We start from the raw sequence: 17,575 nt of genomic DNA, 5'->3' as shown, positions 1-17,575 counted from the left end.
TGCCTCTGAGTGAAGAGGGGATCAGACACAGCCCTGCTCTCCTCTTTGTTAGGACTCAGCAGGGTGGGGGATCAGGTTTCACCACCTGGGGTGCTTCCAGGCCTCCTAGCCCTAATCCACCCCCACTTTGCACAAGGCCTTCCCCTACCCTGCATGGGGACTGAGGTGTGCACTCTAAAAATACCTTAATCCCTCCCCACTCTCACTCTAATTAAGCCGAGTGAGTCACTACTTTAAGTAATTTATTGCTAGTTACATAATTGCTTTAATATTTGGTTCTAGAACCGAGGAGCAAAAGTGGCCCCCTTCTTTTCAGGGAATTGGTGGCCCCTGTGGTGGAAGCGGAGCTTTACTTGGTCCCGCTCTAATCTGGGTCCACATGTGGCCACCAGGGCCCTAGAGAACACTTGAAGATCTGTGGAGTGCACACTCTATTCCTTACGCCTTTCTGAAGACACCACTCCAACCTCATACCCAGGACTTGCCATCGTGATCCACATCCTAGGTATCCATTACACTGCCTGCCCTCCTTGTCCAGCAGCAGAAATCCAGGTCTGGGGAGGGTAATTGGTTCCCCAGCACCACCCAGCACACAGCAGGGAGCCTTGCTCTATGTGACAGAGTTGTCATGCAAGGAAAACCCAGACACACAGAGATAGAGAGGTACACAGACACATGGACACACACAATTCACTACAGAGGGCACAAGGGAACATTGTACGAGTGCTTGCTGCTCTGGCAAAGGACCTGAGTTTGCTTCCCAGGACCTATGTGGTGGCTCACTTTTGATCTCTGCAGGCACCATGCACATATGTGGTATACTTGTATATGTGCAAGCAAACACTGATACACATAACATAAAAATAAATCTTTTTACAAATTCCTTTCTTGATTTCATTGGTGATCGCATGACTACAGATGTATTAAAATTCATTATACTCTTTAAATTAGAGGTTTTATCATATGTAAGTTATACCTCAAAGAAAGACAGGCTTTAAACATTTAAAAAGGGAAGTCCCATCCCCATGTTCCAGGCCTCTGCAGCAGGAACAGCTTTGCTGAGACCAGGCATGGCTGAGAAGCTTGTGTGTGCTTAGTAGGTGCTCACGGTGGAGATGTCTGGTTTGCTCCACACCAATTACCGAGGTCGACAGGCACCTCCTGTGTGCACCTGCACATCCTTGGTCTCATTAGCTCATTTTCCACTCTGCACAGCCCACGAGGGAGCCCAAGTGCTGCCAGGCACATTACCCACGGTCTCACTGCACCCTCACAGCCGCCCTAACGAGGCGGGTACCACCATCCTGCTCTTCTACTGGTGCAGGAACAAAGGGGGTCCCGCCACTAAGATGTGCCAGGACCACCTCCCACTGCTGCCCCTGGAGGCTGTAAATTACACGCCTTAGGAAGCTGCTCTCTGAGCCTATGGCTTGACGAAAGAGTGCACATCCCTGAGTTTAGAAGCTGAATGTGGTAGTGCCTGCCTGTAATAGCAGAACTGAGGGAGATGGAGACAGGATTGTTAGCTCAAGGCCAGCCTGAGCTATAGAGAAAGACGCTGGCCCAAGCCAAATGAAAATAATAGAAGGGAAAGTGTGAGCAGATGAGGAGGGGAGAGAGCAGAAGAGAGGACAAAAAGGAGAAGGGGTGTGGAAGGGAGGGAAGAGGAGAGGAGAGCCCAGGCACACTCAGCGAGCATGTGTAAGCTCAGAGCCTTGGTGAGAGGGAACTGGGTTCGGCAGCAAACCTGGAGAAAACATAAAAGAAACTCAGAGGCTAAGAGAACAAGGTCGTTGTGGATTCACTGCCTTCTGGGCCCTGAGCAGCAGGGGCCCCTTGATGCTGTTAGTGACTCATCCTCTTCAGATTAGCCTTTGTCCAGCTCTTGGTTTTAAGGAGCTGTTTACACCGACTGTCACTATCTCATGGGGGGGGGGGGGCAACAACAAAAATCCCTCACCCTAAACTTGACAAAAGTGATGTGGAAAATAGTTAATGATACCATCAAGGTTTGTGGGGGAGAGGAGCATGGAAAGGATCCTACCAAGTAAGGGCCACAAGAGGGGAGGAGGCCTTCATGGAGGGAGGAATTAAGAAAATATTTCATATTGAAGAAGAGGGGAATCCTGGGGATGAAAGATTTAAGAGGGTATGAAAGTGGGGTAATGGGGGTGAAGAGGAGGTGGGGTTGGGATAACACAACTAAGGAAGAATAAAACAGCTTTATAGAACCCCGGGACTTGATACGTTAATTTTAAAATATAATTTTGGAAATTGTTTATTTTATGTGTATATGAGTGTTTTTCTTGCGTGTATGAATGTGCACTGTGTGTATGCATGATGCCCACAGAGACCAGAAGACAGTAATAGATCCTCTGGAGCTGGAGTTACAGATGGTTATGAGTCAGCATGTGGGTGCTGGGAACAGAACCCTGGTTCTCTGCAAGACCAGCAAGTGCTCTGAACCACTGCGGCATCTTTCTGCCCCTGTTTTTAAGGAGTTTGATGCCAGGCGTGATGCTGCACGCCTTTCATCTCAGAACTCGGGAGGCAGAGGCAGACGGATCTCTGCGAGTTCAAGGTCAGTCCAGTCTACACAGCTGGTTCCAGGCCAGTCAGGGCTACATAGTTTGAGCCTGTGTCAAAAGGGGGTGGGGTGGGTGTTGAATGAAGGAACCCTACATCGGTGAACAATCCTGTTCCCAAGAGATAGTAATAATTAAGTTAAAATCTTAGAGCCAGGCCTGGGGTACCACCTTTGATTTGGGAGGGGTCAGGGAGGCCCCAGAACCCCCAGCACATCACAGGCTATACCATTTCTCTTGGTTTTCCATCATAACTAAGGTTGAGATCCCACTGCTGAGGACAGCACACATTTTGGTTACAGGACATAGAGAAATTGACCTAGAACAGACTTAGAAGCTTTCTCCCTGTTGGCTAGCTCTCATAGTGCCAGAATGTATTCAGATACAGGCCACTTGGGGAGAAAAGATATCAATAGTTTACTTAGCACAGACCCTGCACGCTACAACACCAATTTGCCAGGTAAGATGTGGCCTCTGGTGCATAATGGCATGAATGTTGTGGGGTAGCCAACTGCTTTCTGATGGCTTCGAGGCCAGCTCCACGGTAGGGCATTCATGTTGGGCACTGTATAATTTGTTCAAAAGCCCATGGTTGGGGAGGTCAGAGGCCACAGGGAACAACCTAGTACGGCTGTTTTGTTAAGTGAGCAAATATCAAGCTGCCGTCGAAATATCTATGCTTATATGTATAGATTTGTGTTGCTCCCAGCCTCGGTCAGAGAGGCTTTCCTTTAGTGTAGGGACACAGAACTGTCAAAGAGCCAAAAGGAAGTGGCAGGCAGTAACTGCTTAGCCCTAAGTGGTGCCTCAAACAACACCTGCCCCCAAGGCCCAAGAACATGGCAGAAAAGAGAATGCAAGAAAGAAGTAAAAGCCGGAGGCTGTGAATGCTGTCTCTAGCCATGACAAGGCCCGTGGTTTACAGCAGCAGTGGTCACCTACACAAGGCCTTTACAAAAGCAGCCAATCAAGCCGTGTGTGTGCACATGTGTGTGTGTGCACATGTGTATGTGTGCATGTCCTACCAAGTCTTGGGAAGCTCTCTGAAAGAAGGGAGACCAATATCAGAGAAAAGGACAGGAATCATCAAGAAAAGTTTTTCCCTAACCGGAATGGTCTGTTCCCCAGTTGTGGGAGCCACCGTGGGAGCCAAGTGACTGAGTCTGACTTTGGTAGTCCAGGCCAAGCATGAGTGATTTCCCGGGGTGCAGCATGAATGGGCTGATCAAGAGGTGTTGCAACTAAAGAACTCTGCTGCCCACAACAGTACCTAGTGACCATCAAAACTGAGTGGGGTTGAAATAGTTAATTATCACTAATAATGAGTCAAGGCTCAAGGCCCATCAGAAGCCAAAAGTGAGTTCGCACTGGTGTGTGGCAGTGGTGAGAAGGCTGGGCCGGAGTCCCTAACCCTTCAGCATCACGAGGGATCCACGTTTACTGACTCATCTCCCAAAAAGGCCCAAAGCCAGGGCTCAGGACCACAAGGATGGAGGTCTCAGGCCAGGGGGAAGCTCTCCAAGCTTAGAATGAACTTTGCATTGCAGGGATCACAGTGTAAATCAGGAGATGAAGAGCAGTGACCCAACTTTGCTCCCAGAGTTGGGGAGTGTGGTCCATGAGTAAAATTTGATGGGTGTCACAAGAGTGGAAAGCACAGGCAGCGTGAAGCAGGGAGGGCTGTCCCTAAAGGAGGACTGGGGGCATCAGAGAAAAAAGATGTCATCTCAGGTCCGTAAACCAGGGTAGCACTGGCATGACCCCTCTGACCTACCTAGGCACCTTACATGTCTTCAACCACCCCTCAGGGGGACTTCTTACCTCACACCCTCTTTCTGACTCCTAAAGCACGTAAGCCCAGAATAACTGTCACCTGACCTCACCGAGGCCTTCCCCTACTTCCTGATGGGAGCAAGGATTCCATGTCTACCTCTCTATCATCAGACTTTTTCTCCTGCCCCAGAGCCCTGTACCTGTCACCCCAATCCTATGGAGCCGAGGTCAACCCCGGCGTCACTGTGCAGGAAGCATTCTGGTCAACCATTCCATTGCTCACAGATGGGCTCACCTGTCCTTAACAGGGCAGGGCAAGGACCATCTGCTCCATCTCGATGGCCTGAGTGAAGGACACAGGTAGAGTACCCTGGTCATCATCAAAGATGGCTGAAAGGCTCGGGCAGGTAGCACAGTCGGATACAGAGCCCAAGGCTGGATACTAAGAACATTTCTCCACAGCCCCCTCCCAGAGTTGCACAGAGACAAGGAGCAACAGGCAGGGCAGGAAGACGTTCTCAGTCTGACAGCAGCCAACTATGGGCATATGGGTACCCTCAGGAAACACCCAGAAGGCCAAAGCCAGTGTGAGAGCAGGCAAGTGAAGGCTGGACCTAGTTTTGCTACTGACTCTGAGATCAGCTGTGTGACATGGGCAAGTCTCTGCCCTCTCTGGACTTTGTTTTCCCATTCATTTGTCCCTTCAGATTCAAGTTCAATCCTTTCCTGCTGGAAGGCTGGCTTCTAGTGGCAGCTTCATCTGGGCTTGTTAAACACACACACACACACATATACACACACACACACACACACATACACCACACCACATACACACACCACACACACACACACCACATACACACACCACACACACACACACACCACACCACATACACACACACACACACACACACACACACACCACACCACATACACACACATACACACACACACACACCACACCACACACTACACACACACACACCAGTTCCAGATAAGCTCTGCTAATGTAGGTGGGGTGCCAGCAGGAGAGCCTGCCTGGGGTTTACCCCCCAGCAACTCACTCCCACAGGGCAGCCCCTTCTCCAGGCCTAGACTCTGGCTCTCCAGTACCTCAACAGCCCCTCTTCACTCAGGAAGCCTTGCCTCATCCCACAGCCTGCAGGGAAATGGCCGGAGAGGCATTTGTCTTGTTCTCTTCTACACAATGGCACTAGCTCCTTGAAGGCTCGTTGAGGTGATTAAACAGGGCCATTTCTAAGGCTTTATATGGCACTTTGGCAACATCCCTTCTCTCTACAGGTTATGGTGTCACATGCCTAAGACGCCAGCACCCAGAGGTTGTGGCAATGGGAAGAGCAAGAGTTCAAGTTATCCTTGCTACACAGTGACTTCCAGGTTACTCCAAGACAATAAGACCCTGTCTCAAAACGACAAAAAATAAAACAAAATACATATAAACTAAAATTTTAAGTTAAACAAAAAATAAAACCTTTAGAACATTTCTTCTCTCCATCTCTGTCCCACTCAGAGCTTTAAAGTAATCCTGAATTCTCTGAGATGGGAAGGGCATGGCGTCCCTGCCTCAGCCTCACCTGTCCTGCCTCAGCTCTTTCCAGCCAAAACCTATGTCGCCCCCGCCCAACACTGCCCTCCTCCCCTTCCTTCCAAGACTTCCCCTTGTCTGACTGTTCCTTTCCCACCAGCGCAGCAACAAAGTCCTCTGAGTCACAGGTCCTCCCTGGTCTTCCTAAGCCCCCTCCCCAACTGTCCTGGGTCCCAAAGCTACAGGAAGATGGTTCTCTCTAGCACCAGGAAAGTCTTTCACCTTTTATCACCTCTAGTCTGGCCAGAAGACCTTGCGTCCTTCCCCTAGCCCAGCTGCCGAGGAGCCCAGAACCACACCTCCCACACACCCTCCCTGGCGGCCCTCCACACAGCTACACTCAGAGTTCACTTCAGTTTGCAGTCAAGCTCTTTGCAGGGAGAGCCCACATCAGCCTCCTGAAGCACAAGCAGGACAGACTCCATCCCAGGGCCAGGGAGAGGAACTTTCTTCTCAAGGAGGCCCTGCCCTATCTGTCCGTACCCTGCTCTAGGGCAGAGCTGACCTTCTGAACTCCCCATAGCCTGGCACTGTCTCCACACCAAGAGCTCATGGAGAGATTGGGAGGAAGCCTGCAATGTCGAATGCTCAAAGAGGAGGCCACCCTCCCACACTCACCTACACACAAGCTTCTCTCACAGAGTCCCCGTGTTCTGTGGAATGACAGACTTCACAAGGCCCCAGAAGGTATCGCTCAGCACGCAGAAGCTCTGGTAGAAACTTAAGAAGCCAGAGGCCCAGAGGAGTGGAGACACTCAGGTGGAAGGCAGCCTAAGCACCACCTTGGGTCTCCTCAGGGTGCCCCAACTGCCTAAGGGGCTGAGGGAGAGGCCTTCCAGGCCAGATGCACCTTTCTCTCCAGTCCAAGCCTTGTCCTTCACCCCAATCTTATTGGGATTTTAGTTTTCCCTGTTCCTCTCTGGGCTTCGGTAGTTGCTTCTATACAAGAGGACCAGGCTAGGGGCCCCTAAACCCCCTGGAGCATGGTGTGGGTGTGGTCGTCCTGGGGAGAATGGAACCTACCCTCCCTAGATATGTAGCCTCTCAACCAATAGCCAAAGATTCTGGTCACCAAACCTGACCCTGAAGACAATGGCACCATTCCTTAAGGTTCTCTGACCTGGAGAGGATCCTTTCCTTTGTGGGAAGCTCAGACCCATATGCATGGGCAGCATCACAACCACTGAAGCCCGAGTTCTCCAGGCAGCTAGGCCAAACCTTGGTGAGGCCTTGCTGAGTCAACAGGACGGCCTGAGGACCCTCCACGCATGCACTTGCCAATAGATACCCACAGTTTCACTAGAACACATACGCATTATTAATACTCTGAGCACACACAACCATATACCAGTATTCAGACATAAAAATGAACATACATGCTCACACATACATACAAATATATACACACTTTTATACAAACATGAGTCCATACATTCTTCCCCTCTCTGACCAGTATACACATACCTAAGTCTGGAAGATCACAATCAAGTATGCACACACACACACACACACACACATACCCACCAACTAATATCATTCTGCATTTCAGCATCAGACAAACTTCAAGTGATATAACAAATAAAATAAAAACCTAAACCCAAGTGCACGATCACCCTAAGCCCATTTCCCACCAGCCAGACCTGGAACCGTGAGGGGAACCTTATTCATCTCTGAGCTTCCTTCATTCCTCCAGCATGTCTGGCTCTGCTATTCGAGGTCCCAACTGTTCTCTGTCCTCACCCCCCACTACACCCCTGTAAGGAGGTGGGGAGCACTGGGTTAGCCCCTTGTTCAAGCTTCCCTCCTGGCCCATCCAACATCCCAGACCAGGGTGGGAATGGACTGTGTACTGAGCCCTGTGGGTCTGTGTGACATTGTAGCACAGCTCTGGTGTACATATCATTCTCCAGCCTGGGGAGAAAAGAGGAAGAGAAACAAAGTGGGTGCTTCAGAAGCTCCAGACAGCCTTTGGTCTGTCCGCTTCAATCTATCCAGTCAAGGCTTCAAGGTCACGACTTTCCCAAAGACCAGCACTGACCAGGTCTGACCCTCAAAACCCTTGGGCGCAGGAGGGGAGTCCTGGTGGATCACATCCAGACTCTGCTTGAGGTCAGGTCTTTAAGCCTGGGCCGGCTCTCCCCTCCACCTAGCCTTCTGTCCCACAGAATGCAGCTCCTGCTTTTCTTGCCCCAGGTAGCTCCTGTTGCCCTGTCCTCATCTCTAACTTGAGTCACCCATATCTTTCCTGTTCCTCAAGGCTAGGATTTTGCTGTCTGGTCCAAAAACTCATGAAAAGAGCAGGAATTTTGGGGGCCTGAAGACCCTGTGCTCCAAGCCTGGCCCCCCCATCCTGGTGGGCAAGTCAGTCCCTTCTTAAAGCCTCTGCACCCTCATTCAGAGAACAGCAGCCTCTTGGGTTTGTGGAGGGGATTAAAGAAGATCATAGCTGTGGAAACCAGGCTCAGGCAGCTGTAAACTTCCTTGTGCACGTGCAATGAGTTCTCATTATGACTTAATCCTTTGATCCCTGCTCCTACCCCCACACTCCAGCACACAGGAAGCTGGCAGGGAGCAAGGAAAGGGTAAAGGCTACTTCATCTCTGAGCTCCCCAACCCCCAACTCGTACTGTGGCCTGCCAACAGCCAGCCTCAGCAGCAGGGTGTAGATTTGGCTTGAAGGAGGCTGGACAAATTATACTTACTGCAAACTCACACCAAACTACAATTCCCAGAATGACTCATAGGCTGCCGTGGGTGTGGCCATAGGCTTAACCCCTTCTTCAGTGAGCTTTTTCTTCAGTTATTCTCTCTTCAGGCCAGGCAGGTGCAGCCGCACAAGGTGGTCATATGTCCATCAGACACTCCATCTGCCCACAGAGCATATGTGTGCCTCACCACACCCACCGCCTCCTGTCTTCCCCACACGCTGACGCTCTCTGGGCTCCTAGCCGTGGTCTAAAAGTGTAGGTGAGCGTGGGTGTTCCACAGTGGCAGCAGCGGCCTCTGCATGAACACTTGCTGTATTCCTAGGGCTACATTCTGTGCTTCTAGATTTTCCACAGCTATTCTGTGAGGACAGAAAGATTATTGCTACCACATTACCAGTCTGAGTTCAGAGTGAAGCCGAGCAACTTTTCCGGGACCACACGAATCCAGGAAAAGCCTTTGTCTGTTTGCGGCTTTTCCTTCCCTGTCTTCAAAGCTTCTTCTGGACCTGGCGTCGCCATGAGGAACATCCCAGAAGTCCCAAGCTTCACATACCTCAGGAGCACTCTTAGGGACCCCTCCCAGATAGCAGACACAGATTTCTACTTTTTCACCAAGTTCCAGCAGCCTCAGAAAAGGACAATGAGAGGGTGACTTCAGGGACTTCAGGAAGTGGGTCACATCACTAGGGAGCTGGCCTTTCCCAGGGAGTGGCAGCTGAGCAATGGGAGACAAAGGTGTGAAAAGATCCCCTTTGCTAAATATATCAGCATCCCAAGAGTACTGGGTACTGACCCTTCGAGGCCATAGTCTTGTGGGTCAGAGATGAGGGCACTGCCAGCCTGTGTTTGGGGCGGAGGAAAGGGGAAGCCGGAGTGGAAGCAGGTGACGTCTTGTTCTCAGAGTCTAAGCTGCCCCGCACAACAGGCTGATTTGCATACGCTTTGCATTCATTTGCATGCCCCTTTCTAGCAGGGCTCACATTCTTCAAACACTGCCTTGCCCTCATTTCTAGGGTCTCTGCTTATCTTCTGAACACCCATTTCCAACCCGTATGGAGTCCTTTGACAGACTCTGGACAGGGGCACTAGGAGCAACCAAAAATGTCACCCATTTACAGGAGTGTTTGCCTGTCAGAGCCGCCTATAAGTGCTACCTGTAGTCTAGCCTCGATCCCTTGCTCCTCTTTCTGTGCTCCCCTCCCAGAATGCACTTCATACTTAGGCTACTCGGAACTCTGCTAGTCCTGCACCCCAGCCTTTGCACCCTGTGTGCTCTCTTCTCAGGTCTGCTCTTCCTTCAAGGCTACACCAATGGCCTTGGCACAGGTGGGGAGGTGGCTCCTCCCTCCATCACGGCCATTGGCTCTGTCCATCTCCTTTTAGGGAACACAATGCTCAGCTGGGGACCATTAACAGGAAATGAATGAATGAATAAATGAATGAATGACCCTCCATCACTCAGTCCCATCTCCCTCTCTCTGGCTGATTCTGGTCACCCGAGGGAGGACCAAGCTCAGGATCAGGACAGTGACCCAAGCATGGGGAATGGATATAAAGCCAAGTCCCCAGAGGAAACAACCTTGGCTTGCTCTCAAGGACCCCAAGCAGAGAGGGATGAGTGTCTTGGGGGGTGTGCAAGTTGGGAGCTGTAGCACTGCTACAGAATGCTGTGGCACCCAAGATTTGGAGAAGACACCTTGTAGAGTAGGGTGGGGTGATGAGGCAGATGAGGCCATTAAGGAACTCCTTGGTCGGGGTGGGTTAAGGACTCACAGGAGCCGTCACAAGGCTGCATTTGAGCCACATTCTCAATCCTGGCCCATTGGGGATCAAAACTGCAGGGTGGGTTATGGGTAGAGAGGGAAGAGACAGTCTACAAGAGCTCCCTAGGAGAGGCAGTCTATCTGAAAACCTTTCCCTAGCTCTGCTCATGGGGGTGATGTTGGAGACCCCACAGAAGCTGACCCCTTTGACTCTGTTTGCCTCTTTCCATGTCCTTTCTGTCCCTTGCTACACTGAGACTTTCGTACCCTACAATCTGTACACATTGTTTCTGCTGCTCCTTCCTGGGCACAGCCTTCGGGGGCCCATGTCTTCCTCAGACTCTTCCCCACACAGCTCTGGGACTCCTGTCATACTGAGCATGCTCTGAGTGTGAGGACTGGGTCAGTGTCTCTAATCAGGCTCAGGAGTTCCTGTTGATGAATGAATGATTGAATGAGTGAAGGAACCAGGCTGAGGGTTGATATTTTATAGCCCAAGCAGCAGGATCTGGGAAACGCAAGCCTGGCAGAAGTCTGTCCGCGAGTGAGACTCCAGTCCATTAAGACTGAGTGGGATACTGATGGGAGTTCTGTGCCCCCCCCCCCGTTACCATTTGGCTAGATCCCAGATAAGCCATCAGCAGTCTCTGGGGACAAGAGCTGGAGTGGGAAGCAGGAAGAGTGGCAGGAGCTGCTTGGTGGGCAGGGGGAGCTGGGGCTAGGCTGTAGGGCGCATAAAGCAGTTTACTCCCAGATGAGCTGACCCACAGCTCATCTAAAGGGGAAGGCCACCGGGCTGCTGAGGACCAGGCTGGCAGCCAGGGGAGTCCAGCAAGAGGCAACTGATTTCTGCCACTGTGTACCTCATTTAGGTGTGTTCTCTCTCTCTCCCTCTCTCTCTCTCTCTCTCTCTCTCTCTCTCTCTCTCTCTCTCTTTCTAGTTCCATGCTCATCTGCTGCTTGCTGGCTTGGCTGACTTGGTCCCAGGCCTTATGTCTCCTTGAACTGGCCTGGTCCCTGCCCTCCTTTTCTGGACCCAGCTCCCTGAACATGCTTAGCCTCAACAGTGCCATTGAAGCAGGTTTCTAACCCAAATATAATCATATCCCTTCTCTGCCCAAACATTCATATCCCTCCCCTACATAAAACTTTCCACGGCTTTCTTGGGGCCTCCAGACAAAGCCCAAGAGATTTATAGTTCAAAGTTCTGCAAGTTGTGATTCCTGCCTATCCCATCCATTTCCCATCACACACAGCTTCCTCCCTGTTCTTCGGTCCAATCCCACCGGTGGCACAGGCTTTGCTTAGCCAGGCCCAGGCCCAGGCCCAGGCCCAGGACGCACCCACCTGTTAGCATAGCCGCTCTCTAATGCTCCGTTATTCTCACGCTATTTTGTGTCTGTGAGGCTTAAGAGGCCCCAGAGGGCAGGGCCATTATTGCCTATTTCTTTTCTGCATCTCTCCACAGGGTATAGAATGAAGTCCTGGACTCACAGGGGTGGCCACACATCCAGCCACCCCCTCTCTCCCTGAGTAGGCCAAAGTGCCTCAACTGTGCAGTCAACCATCAAAGAAAAGAAACTCACACACATAAATGGACATAAATAGGCACACACGTGTACACCAATCACACAAAGACCAAGATGCCTACATATTCAGACACACCAGGCCCATGATCACACACCCACACCAGAACACTTATGCACACACACAGATCCACCTACACATACATTAGAAGCAGTTATTCAAGCATAACACACAGATGTGAATGCACACTCAAGCAAGCAAACAACATACTTACTGAGTCATTCTGACAGAGCATATGTGTTAGAATGCGGGCAGTATGCGAACGACTTTGCATGCATGCCTCCTTATATACACACCAGCCTGTGTTCACACTCAGACACAGGCAGGCTCCTCCCACAGTCACACGCTGGTGTTCACAAACCACATCCAAGTCCAGGTACCCCAGGACACGCGAGACCTCTCTACACCCAGGATATCCCTAACGCGCCACAGGTGCACGCACACACACTGTCCCCTGTCTGCCACCTTGGAATTTGGAGCTCTCACAGCTGTATCCTGGGACAGATGATTTGAGGTAAAGTTGTATAAAGTAACGTCCGGAACCCTTAATTTCTGGTTGTATGGGGCACGTTACCAATAACACCAGAACCCCTGATCCTCTCTTGTCCTGGGACCACTCTTATTCATACATATCCTTATCCTATCTTTCTCACGCACACCACACCCCATAGACACACTCCTGACAGAGATGGTCTCTCTCCAGGGTGCTGAACCATCCTATCTCAGCCACCAGAGCTCCCGAAAACTCCTTGGTCAAACTCCTGCACCCCACCCCAAGCATAGTTCAGGCTCCTCACCACCCATCCCCCCTGCCAGGAACGTGTCTTTAGGACCCCAGCTTCATCACCTCATGAGTGGATGCCAAGCATCCCTCCCTTACACAGAGACCCCTAACTAGGTTGCATTCCTGCAGCCAGGTCCCGCAGAAAGGATCCTCCCACGTGGCTGAGCTCCATGTCAACCTCAGTTCCTAGAGGGATTTCCCTGGCCCCATCTGTGGTACCTGTCATTGCTGCTTATCCAGACCCCAGAACCCCTTGCTAGTACTCACGGCTCAGCCGGTCGCGCTGCCGGGTACTGCTGGCTCCTGCAGAGGATGGAGTGGCCGCATGCCTGCCCCATCACTCCTCATCATCTGCCTCCCCAGCCAGACTAAAGTGGCACCTTGCCCTGCTCCCCCCGCCCCGTCTGGAGTTTTTGCTGGGGCACTCCCAGCAGGCACAGGAAGCAAGTGCAATGGCTGGTTCTTGACTCTGCTTGGGCTCAGCACCGGATCCAGCTCTGCTGCCTTGCCGGCTTCTGCTGTGCCTGCCTCCCAGGCTGTTACTGCCTCTGCCGCTAGGCTGGCTATGGGAGGAGGCTAGAGCAAGTCTGATAATGCAGAAGGGGGAGGGAGCATGGAGGAGGAACAGAGAGAGACCCAGACAGAGAGGGAGAGGAGGAGGACGGACACACACACACACACACACACACACACACACGGAGAGACTGAGAGATACAGGGTGCACAGACAGAGAAGCATATGAAGAGAGAAGGAACCGCACCTCAGAGAGACCAAGATGGAAATACAGAGACCAGAAATGCATGCAGAAACACACAGAGAAAGAAACAAAGCTATGAGGGCAGGGATGATGCTGGGGACTCCAGGGACAGAGGGACACAACCCAGACTCATCCCTCGGGGTGGGAACACGCCATTGTCCTTGCTGCAGAACCAGCGACCATCCCTCCTGGGCACCCTCACACAGTAACCTCAGCCTTGTCCCAGAGCCTGCCTTTGATGACTGTTTACCTGGGCTACTGTGGGAGTTGATGCTTGAACTTCAGGAGTTGTGGGTACCCAGGCTATGGCCTGCCCCTCCCCCATCTTCAGTGGTCACTAAGCATCAGGGAGGCCCACTGCGTCTCTGTCCTGTTCCCAGAACTCTTCAGGATAAAGCTTTAGCCCAATAGAAGGGAGCATTTAGCAGAAGGCCAGGTAAGCAGTTGTCCTGGCAGAGCTTCTTCTGTGTGTGGAAGAGAAAGCGCCACACCACGAAGAGGGGATGGGGTGGGGAGACAGTCGGGGTAAGGAAGTAGACTCTGACTCTGCCATTGACTTGTTCATCCATTTACAAACACCCACCGTTGGTCAGCCCCACCAGCTAGGACTCAAACTGGCTTTGGCCCTTGTGCCACCCTGACCCAAACAGCAAGTTGGCAGCATCTTAGAGGAGGTTCCGTGTTGTGTCTTTAAAGGTGTGTGTGGGGGGGTGCTACAGTGAGTCTCACCAGTGACATCTCTCAAGTCATTGGGGGAGTGCCACCGGCCCCAGACTAGGACCCAGCAGAGAAGCCCTGACCCAAGCTTAAAGGCATGGATGAATGGGAATGAGCCAGCAGGTAGCCTATCCAGGCAGAGTATTGTATTATAAACACATAGCCTCAGACATGTCAGGGAGGATTTGAGAGAGCTTTTGCTTCCCCTTTGGGACCCCAAAGATAGACCTTCAAGTCACTGAAATCTCTGGAGAAAGCACTTCTCACCCAGAGGGAGCAAGAGCCAGGTTGGTTCAAAGCCAGCTGAGCCAGCTCAGAACTGGTATCTTTCTACTTAGCCAGCCATCTCTAGGACTTTGCTGCTCCAGGCCTGTGAGATGTTCCCCCAAGGTCCTGGACCATGGCTGAACTCTTATAGCTCTCCCGTGGACACAGAACCTGCGCACAGACCCGAGGAGCTGTCCGTGGAGCTAGGACCAAAGAGTTCAAATGAGGGCACCCCCTACACGTGGGTGCTCTCCCACCTGGAAACAGAAGTCTCCTGGGAACACAGTGAGGGGCTCCCTCCTCATTCAGCTATCAGCCCACACCTTACAGGTCCCCAGGAACAGGGCTTGCAGGGACCATTATTCTGATCAAGGTTCTGGACAATGAAGATCTAAAGTGAGCTCGGGGCTCAGATGGGATTCAAATCCCAGCTCTGTCATATGCCTAAGGAAGTATTTCACCTTTCTGAACTCCAATTTATTTTCTCACATGAAAGGCAAGGTCGCAGGTTCCAAACAAAAAGAGTTGTAAAGTTTGGGGGAACATCTCTGAATTACCCAGTAAACAGTTAAAGTTGAATGAATGGAGTCCAAGACGTGACAGCACCACACAGGGTCAGGGGCTCCTGCAGGGCACTCTCTGGATGGGGGAGGTAGTCACAGTCCCAAGACTCCCCTCCTCCTCGTGTGGTCCGTCCGTCCCTCCCCCACCCACGTCGCTCAGATCTTCCGCCGAGCTTCAGACCCCACCCACTAAGATCCCGCCCACTGCCGCTCTCCAGCGTGCTGAGCCAAGGCTGCCGCGTTCTAAGGCCCTGGCTCTCCACACCAGGGTCAGCGGAGACCCTTTTCGGGTTTTGTATTTGTTTTGTTGATTTATTTTCTTTGTTTTGTTTTCGTTTTTCTAACTGGGCGGCGGTAGAAGCAAGTGGGAGGAGGAAGGATGCTCACTGGGAATGAGGGTGGCTGCCGAAAGTGATGGGAGGACGTCTTTCTGGGGTTGACCTCAGCACCGCCACTCCTTGCCTCCGGAGAACTGCAAGATGCCAGTTCCAGCAATCTTCTCTTTGCCCAGAAGACCACTTCTCAGCGCCCACCCGTGCCTCCTCCTGCACCGCTGTCCCCTCCCACCTTCCAGACGGCCCCTCCTCTGTCTCCCTCCCAGGCGCACCCTATCTTCGCCTCCACAATGTGGATGCTTCTAACAAAATTCCCCATTCTCGCCTTCCCCCAAGACACAGCAACTCACCCAGGCCTCTTTTGGAGCACCAAAGGCCATACAGTCTCTGAGAACATTGAATTAGCCCGAAATTCAAATAGTGAATAACTTGACTGTTGCCCGCGTGTGAAGTACCAGCAAAACTTTCAATCCCTAGACTGAACTTCACAGCTTGGCTTCTCTCCTCCCCTCTCTCTGGACTCCCCATCCCCAAAGCCTGTGGATCTTGACATCCATCTTGTTCACATGTCCCTTTATCCCCCCTTACTCCTTGTCATCCCCCAGTCCCCAGATCCAGTTCAGCCCTACATTCCCCATTCATGCTGCACCTAGCAGCAGCTTCCTGACATGTGGTCATGTTGTACCCCTCAAAAACCCTCCTGTGGCCACCCTCCACCCCCGGCTGAGAGTCAAAGGCAAGCTCCCCAACCTGTCCCCATGGGCCTCTCGCCATCCTTGGCGGGGCCCCGGCTCCACCCCCAACTCCCTCCAGTCCCTTCTTCCTTTTCTTTGTATAATGGGTTTATCCTTCAGGGTCCTGAATTCCCCTCTTTTTTTTTTTATGACCATCCCAAATCCTGGCCCACCCTTCCTGGGCTAGCTCAACCCCACCCAGCACTCATGGGGGCCTGGAGCTAATCTGCTTTTGACTGCCTCTCCCCACCTTGCCATTTGCCCCACCTCCTCCTTCTGTTTATTCAGGTTCTTATTTCATCTGCAGAATCTTGCTTTCCTCAAGGATAGGCCTTAAGTCCCAGCCCAGCCCGGCCTTAAGCCAAAGGTTCTAAGGGAGAATGCTGACGGAGAAGTCCAGAGAGAAAGAGGCGGCACCCATCAGAGACAAGCTCAGTCCAGGATCCTGTTGCATAGTTAGAGCAAGAGGCTGGGGAGGGTGCTGCCCCCCACTTCCTGGGGCAGGCTGATGCTGCACTGTGCAATGCTGTCCACTGGGCACAGGAGTGATTGGCAGGCCATGAAATCTATGGGAGACTGAGACACCCTGCATGATTCCCTGTCTGGGGCCAAGGGGTATGGAATGGGGGTACCACCGCGGGTCTTGGTAACAGGCACCCATGAGGGCAGGTAGGGAAGGAACTGGTAGCTCAGAGTCACCCCACAGTGCATTTCCCCTCTGGCCAGGCAGCTGCCTCTTGTGGCTCTGTATGCCATCGAGAAAACCCCAGAATGTGCTCTTAATGCCAGGTAGAGGCGGTGAAACATGGGACCCCCTAACACCAACAGGAACAAAGCCTTTGCTTTGTCAAGGACGTGAAAAGCCACCACAGCCCCCAGAACAGCTTTAGGACGAACAACTTCTTCACCATCCCAGGAAGGTCCACAGCTGAGGAGTCATGGGTTGGCTTCAGGTCCCAAAGCAGCAAGCTGCCTACGGAGGCGGAGGGAGGCGGAGGTGGGCTGGTGACCTCAGGTGGGGTAGTTATCCCCAGCTACTATTGGGGATGAGGCAGTGGGACAGATGTAAAAGGAGAGGGGCACAGGGTACCGGATCCCCAGCCCTGTGTTAGGAGACAAGCAGATGTGGTGCAGAGGAAGATGGCAGGGGATGGAGGCCAGCCTGCAGTGCAGCTGAACTGGACCCTTGGGTGCCTGTACCCAAGGCTTTTATCAGTCAGAGAGGTCAGGGCCAGGAGGCTTAACGCCTCGTTATACAGGCCAGGGACATATCCAGGCTCTCAGGATGTCAAGGCAGAGCGGGACCATGGATCAGAAACTCCTGGCCATTGTGCCTCAGATTAATCTCTCCTCTTCACAAATGTCTGCCTCTCCTCCAGTAGAGACAGAGGCTCAG

At 52.1% G+C, this 17,575-nt stretch overlaps 1 protein-coding gene across 4 annotated transcripts in view; it reads right to left on the bottom strand.

The window, feature by feature from the left end:
* Pde2a (phosphodiesterase 2A) overlaps positions 1-13,366 on the bottom strand; it is an 87,770-nt gene extending 74,404 nt beyond the window's left edge. For all 4 annotated transcript variants that reach the window (XM_041675958.1, XM_041675957.1, XM_041675956.1 and 1 more), the window contains exon 1: positions 13,074-13,366. Coding sequence is in view for 2 of the 4 variants with exons in the window: in XM_041675957.1 (XP_041531891.1) it covers positions 13,074-13,144 (71 nt within the window). In the remaining 2 variants the exon portion in view is untranslated. The remainder of the gene's footprint in view (positions 1-13,073) is intronic.
* Between the last annotated feature and the right edge of the window lie 4,209 nt (positions 13,367-17,575).

Source organism: Microtus oregoni, unplaced genomic scaffold (genome assembly GCF_018167655.1).
Source record: "Microtus oregoni isolate MIOR12 unplaced genomic scaffold, Mior012 000027F_ref0000203, whole genome shotgun sequence".
Lineage (NCBI taxonomy): Eukaryota > Metazoa > Chordata > Mammalia > Rodentia > Cricetidae > Microtus > Microtus oregoni.
The sequence above is the reverse complement of the archived record's forward strand: the minus strand, read 5'-3'. Positions and strand labels throughout refer to the sequence as shown.